Raw genomic sequence first — 6,656 nt, forward strand, 5'->3', positions numbered from 1 at the left:
ATGACTTTCTATGATATAAACTGCTTTTCCAGAACCTAAATCATGCAATTTCTCACAGAGTTGAATATGGCTTCAGTTTCATAAAATGCAGATTTGTTTGTTGTGTTATGGGGTGAGATGAAATCTGGTGAGTGTAATTTGTGCCGGTTGATGCCAGACTTATGTAGCGCTCCACACTTCAGCATGCTTTAGGTTTTGTTCGATTACTGATGTGAATGTTGGTCACATGCTGGAAAGCTCCGAAAACAAACTGTACCACAGAAATATGATGGCGGTGTACTGTACGTGAGAAATGTAGTAACATCTAAGAAATCTCTAAAATTGTCAGTGAAATCAAAAAGGAAAAGAATAAAATGGTTTTATTAGCATGGATGTGTTTCATTGACTTTGTCTTCACCAGCCGGTGTGCTAAATACACAATTTACTACCCATTCTCATTTCTATTGGTCCCTTGTGAGGAAAGAGAAGGGCTTAATTGTATTGTAAAAGTAAAAGTACCCTGGAATTTATTGGATTGTGATGGCCATTGCATACAAGTGACCGTATTAGAGTTCAAATAAGCCTAAAATAACAAGCAGAGAAATATCAAATAGCTGGTCAGCATATGAGGAAGGTGATTTCAATTTCACAATCTCTTTCATGCAATGATAAATAATCACAATGTACTGTTAATGACAGTAAATTATCACAATGTACTGTAAATGAATTAAGTACACGTAAGTATACACTGTAAAAAAATACTGTAAATTTACAGTAACTCTGGCCATTTTGGTTTCCAGTAAGACTGCAAATTTACAAAATACTGTAAATCAATCATTAATAATTTGAGTTAAACTGGTAATGCTGTTTTAGGAGTTGTTAAATCATATCTTGAGAGATTTAATGATCTCTTGTATTTCAGTTGATTTCATCTAAGGCTGTGGCTGAAGTCAGTTGTAGTTCTTGTGTTTCTCTTTTCTTCAGTGATTCTGCTTGTTAACAGCAGCTGTTCATTTCTAAAGCACAATCAGCACTTAATAATTCACATGATTATCTATAAGGAGAGTAAATATTTATCTGAAGTGTATTAGTGTGTTTTTGCACAAGAGAGATCTGTTAGTTTAATGTAGTTTTGTAGGTCACCATTGTGCTGGAGAGTAGAGCCTGTGCTTCAGTCAATGATGAGCCACAAACTCTGATGCTCTGCTGCTTTATTTAAAGACAGTAACTGAGGAGTTGATGGAGTGATGATCGCTTTAAGTGCTTCAGCTTATACATGTGTGCTATAGCTGACGATAAACTGCGCCGATTTGAGTTAAAGGCATGTTTTTAGTTACTTTGCTATTATACATTAAGTGTTTGCCGTTTTACACAAAGAATTATTCCTTCTCAGTGGACTCAAATGAAATAAGTTAACCAAATGTTTACACACTATCACAGCAGTGAAAAGTCTCAATTGTAGTTATTTTAGTGAATTGAATTTCACAGCAAATGTTCTAATTTACTGTAAAATGTATGTATAGCATTACAAGTTCACAGTTGCTCTTGTAATTTCACTCATTTATAAACATTTCTACTGTAATTTTACAGTTTGCTGTATTTTTACACTACAGTTGTAATTATTGATTTACAGTACTTTTGTAAATTTATACTGGCAACCAAAATTGCCAGTAAGTTACTGTAAATTTACAGTATTTTTTTTTACAGTGTAGGATCGGTTTTTATTGAATATTAAGCAGGTGTATAATGCCAATAAAGACTGTGAGAAAAGTTGTCTTCTTCTCTGACTGAACCACAAGGCCAAGCAATTCTAACGCTGAATAAACTAATTCTAACGCTTTTGCATGTGGACAATGTAAAATATAATGGGTAGATTATGAATGGGTATATGCAATTTGGCCGATTGTCCAATAAGAAAAACAAACATTTAAAAATACAATTATTTAATATGTTTCTGAAAGTGAGAAAATGTCATCAAACAAACTGTTTTCTAAACTACTCATAAAGACAAAAAAATACTGTCCAGCCAAATTCTTCAGGTGTCCACCAGGGGTCTCTAGAGTTATTCTCATTTACTGCTTAAGTCAGAAGTTTGTGTACACAATTAAAGTTAATCGCATTTTACGTTTGTGTTTGTTACTGTATAATTGCACATGTACTACATGCCCCTAATGGGAAATTATTTTTTGAAGATTCTGCAATGTTGCTGTTACTACTAAAGTGATATTTGCAGGTCTGACTATTTGCTGTGAAACGTTTCCGTTCCACTGAGAAACAAATCATTTATCATGCAGCTGTAATATTTTTAGTTTGCTACAAAAAGTCTCGGGGGAAAGCTTATCAGTAATAAAGCATCAGTCACATGCATCATAGAGCATGAAGTTAATCATTCTTGTGTGAAGATGAGAGTTGTTACTTATAAAGCATCATAAAATAACATTCCCCTCATAAAACCCCTGATAACATATCAACATGACACCAGCGGAACAACAAACATTTACTTTGCCCAGAAAGCAATAACTCGGAAATAAGTTATAGCATTGCTTAATAACTCTTATCAAGAACGTGCGAGTGCAGTTTCAGCTTGCGCATCATGTTATTGCACGCTCTTTGCATATTTAGTTATAATAAAGGAGGCAGATCATCTACAGCAGGCCAGCTGTTGTTTATGAAGTAACCCTGAACTCTCCAGAGTCTGTCAGGGCGCTTCCCAGATCCTCTCACTGTCCCTCCTGCTGCTTCTTGTTTTCTCGGAGTCAAACGCGCACAAATCTTGCTGAGTGAGACGGAAAAGCCCAAGTTGCAACACGGACAGCTTTTTAAATCAAGAGTTTATTAAGTGTCAAATATTCTTTTACTACATTTCAACCAATTTCCTGAGATAAAACCTATCTTTTATCAAATATTCCATATATTTGCACGTTCCCTTTATCCATCAATAAAAAAGACTAAATACTTGTACGAAAATAACATTCTCCTACAGTTTGAATAAATATTCAATATTCTTTACAATACGTATCAATAAACTATATATCAATATCCTATATCATATAAATCTATATGAAACATCATATATAGGCTATATATAACAATATAATATAATAAATAAAATAATATTTTTATTTATTTTATAAAAATATCTGTTGCCTTCATCAGCCACCGGGCAGATGTGGTATACAGCAAACACGGAAGAAAACAACATCCATCTAAACCGTATAAATACAAATTATGAGGTGAAAAACTGTTGACAATTACAGATATGGATGTATGATTAGTCCTGAAGATTCATTGAGCCAAGTCCATTCTGAGTGGTTTAGGAGTCCTGCGGATGAGCACAAGGTCAAGTTATTTCAGTGCTACAAACTAAAGATGAAAGATATAAGGCCTGTGGACAATTTATTATTATTATTATCATCATCAGAGTTCACGCTTACCCCACAGCAGCCGCAGCAGTCTCCACAGATGGTGCCGATGAGCCCGTTGATCACCTGGAAAGCACACAGACCGATCTGAACCAGACCAGTGACCAGCAGGATGCAGAACAGGGTCAGATGCCACGTGATGATATCGCCCGGACCGTCGCATAGATCCCACAGCGTTCTGTTGGACAGGTAGTTCCTGAAAGAAAGAAACCAGGCGGCAACTGTTACATTACAGCTACTGGATTATCAATTGATTTAATTTCAGTTGATAATAAACACGCACCCGTCGGCAAATGGGTAAGTGACATTAATTGCTTGGACAGTCCCGTTGAGATAGCTAGTGAAGCACTTGGGCCCGTGATTAATTGCCACACAAGACACGATAACGGAGTAAGCGGCGCCCACAGCTCCGGCCGCGGCGAACAGAATGGAGCCGAACATCTAGATTAAAAAACAAACCAAATGTAAAAACCGAAACATAACATACAGGTACTCCCTGTTAGCTTTACTGTGTCTAATCTTGTGTATCAGAATGTTTCTTCCAGTTTCTTTAATGTATTACAGTACTAGTGGTGCTTTTGAAACGGTATGTGTTGTGGAAGTCACTTACAAGTAGGGTAAGAGTAAGAATACAAATGCATATTTCTAATATTTCACTCAGAAAGGCCTTTTCTGGTGGGAATTCTCAAATGGCGAGAATAACGTGATCATTGTGTTGAGGAATGTTGTGAAAATGTCATTTGTCACATGGACTCCTCAGATGGCACTTCTCACCGCAAAACGTTTTCCGCAGCTCTCGTTCCCACAGCAGCCGCAGCAGTCGTTGTTCTTCATGCCCAAGAAAACCAGTGCAGGGAAAATCATCTAAACCAAGACCAGCTCATTACTTAAAGGTGAACGTTTGCATATAAGGGAATTTCTACAATAAATAAAAGCCTTAAAAGAAATCACAAATAGTGAAGTACAAAAGAAAAAATCTCATTCATGAAACAGAACAGAGCAAATTCATGTGCAAATCCATTTTTATGTAAACTGTTTCTTTAATGAATTTACGGAAACTTTTTTTTTTTACAGAAATTTGAGCTCAAATTAGCGTTACTCGATATTGATAGTATTTAATTTTCCTTTTACAAGAAGTTATTTGCATTCGCTCATCCACTCACCACCACACCAGATCCCAGAATTCCTCCGAGATAAAAGACTTCATCCGTGATGTTGCTGCTCTCATCGGCCACATTACCACCGGGGAAAAACAGCAGAATGTTGCAGAGGATACAGATGATGGTCAGTGGGATGAGGGTTATCCCCAGGCATTTGGCGAAATTTCCAGAACACATAATTCAGTCAAATACAGTCCACAGTAGTGTGAGAGCTGGGTCTGGCGTCTCGGAGTCCTTTGTTCGGGCTAGGCGTCCGTTCCTGTGCTTGTGCAGGTGAGTGTCGGTGTGGATTTATACCCTCCGTCTGCTGTGATGTCAGTGATGGGCACCCCTCTGTAAATGTGTAACTGTGGTGTGTCCTGCACCTACAGAGGTGCGTTCATCTATCAGACTCATACTATCAGCAGCGAGTCACTGCGGCCTCACCTTACCATGCAACACATTATGATCCAACAGCAAACGAATCATTCACACACATCAATGTAACATGAACACATATGTTGATTTGACAAAAATTTGGATGATAAATGGTGTGGATGATGCTTTTTTAATCATAATAATTTGCTGTGCTTCATAGAAGTACTCTTATTTTGATGTGCTGACTAACATATGTAAAGTACTTTATTATAATTTTACCAAATATTACAAATAATTTTATATTACCTTCTTCATTACAAATGTGTAATCACAAACGTAATTTAAATATGCAACGTTTACGTGTCAATAGAAATGACAGTATATCTCAGTTACCATAAATGCGTGTTCTATAAACCATATTTCAAAGACAATAGAGGTAATTATGAAATTCCTTTTAAAGATGTACTTAATTCATACGTAAGTGGATCAAAAACACTCAAAAGTTCAGCTAAATGCATTTAATTTAAATGTAATGCAAATACTATCATATAAATTAAACTATTACACATTTTCAGTTTAAAATGCAATTAAAAGCCTGAAAACATTACATTCATTTTATTATTTAAGTTAATTCTTTTAAAGTATATTATTTCCATAATAAGTACTGCTTTTAAATGTAATCTGAAGGGTACTTTTTTCACAAGGGTATTGGCACAGGCAGGCGAGGAATAATAACAGCTGCAATAACTTTATTAACAAAAACAAAGAAGGTAACCCAACATGAAAGCCGTCCATAAGAAGAAGAAAAAAAAAAACAATATAACAGCTTCACATCAAGCAAAGATAGTAGTGGACAAGTAGTACTTCAGGGGTTCTCAACTCTGGCCCTTGAGATCCACTTTCCTGCAGAGTTTAGCTCCAGCCTTGATCAAACTCACCTGCCTGTAACTTTCTAGTGATCTTGAAGACCTTGATGAGCTTGTTCAGGTGTGTTTGATTAGGGTTGCAGCTAAACTCTGCAGGACAGTGGACCTCGAGGGCCAGAGTTGAGAACCCCAGGCTTAAATACACAGGAGAAACAAACTGAACAAGAAACAGGTGCACTAAGCAATCAGTTACCATGACAACAAAGGGAACAAACACAGGGAACTGAAACAAACATATTAGAAACACTGAAGGGAAACTTGCATACCAAAATGAAATAGACATAAATATTTATATTTCTACTATATATCTTGCACACATATATTTACTTGCCCATTTGAAGTGTTCATCAGACCAAGTTTGTGATGCTACGTATGTCCCATCCAGCCTTCACAGAGCAAAACTTCTGTACAGATGTTGACTTTGACTTTAAAGGAAAATAGAAAATTATTTTGTGGGGCTTTATTTGCACTTTTTGTACTAAATTTTAGTCTCTGTGCCAACAAAGCCTTCTCTATAAAATAAAATAAAAATACATAAAAACGTTTTTGTACCCTTGGTTTCACATTTATTTAGCTGTTTTGTATTCATTTTTATACTTGTAGTTTTGATTACATTCTGCCCATTTGCATACTTTGCAGTGAAAAGATTTTTAAAAAACATATGTATGTATATATACAGTATATATTCCCTGTCATTTACAAGGAAAGTGTGAGCCTCCAGAATCTCCAGTAAATCATCCACAAATTAATAGAATGTAGTTTCAGATTGTCAGGTTAATCAGCCAATGAAATTGCTTTATATATAAGTGGTG

At 35.9% G+C, this 6,656-nt stretch overlaps 1 protein-coding gene across 1 annotated transcript; it reads right to left on the reverse strand.

The window, feature by feature from the left end:
* Positions 1 to 3,125: 3,125 nt before the first annotated feature.
* Positions 3,126 to 4,839, reverse strand: LOC107572086 (transmembrane 4 L6 family member 4-like). Its single transcript, XM_016258497.1, has 5 exons — positions 4,565 to 4,839; positions 4,176 to 4,265; positions 3,685 to 3,842; positions 3,414 to 3,597; positions 3,126 to 3,301 (listed from the first exon to the last, which is right to left on the reverse strand). The coding sequence occupies exons 1-5, from the start codon at positions 4,736 to 4,738 to the stop codon at positions 3,293 to 3,295; spliced, it is 615 nt and encodes a 204-aa protein (XP_016113983.1). The 5' UTR covers positions 4,739 to 4,839; the 3' UTR covers positions 3,126 to 3,292.
* Between the last annotated feature and the right edge of the window lie 1,817 nt (positions 4,840 to 6,656).

This window comes from Sinocyclocheilus grahami, unplaced genomic scaffold (assembly GCF_001515645.1).
Source record: "Sinocyclocheilus grahami isolate Dianchi unplaced genomic scaffold, SAMN03320097.WGS_v1.1 scaffold1694.1, whole genome shotgun sequence".
Taxonomy (NCBI): domain Eukaryota; kingdom Metazoa; phylum Chordata; class Actinopteri; order Cypriniformes; family Cyprinidae; genus Sinocyclocheilus; species Sinocyclocheilus grahami.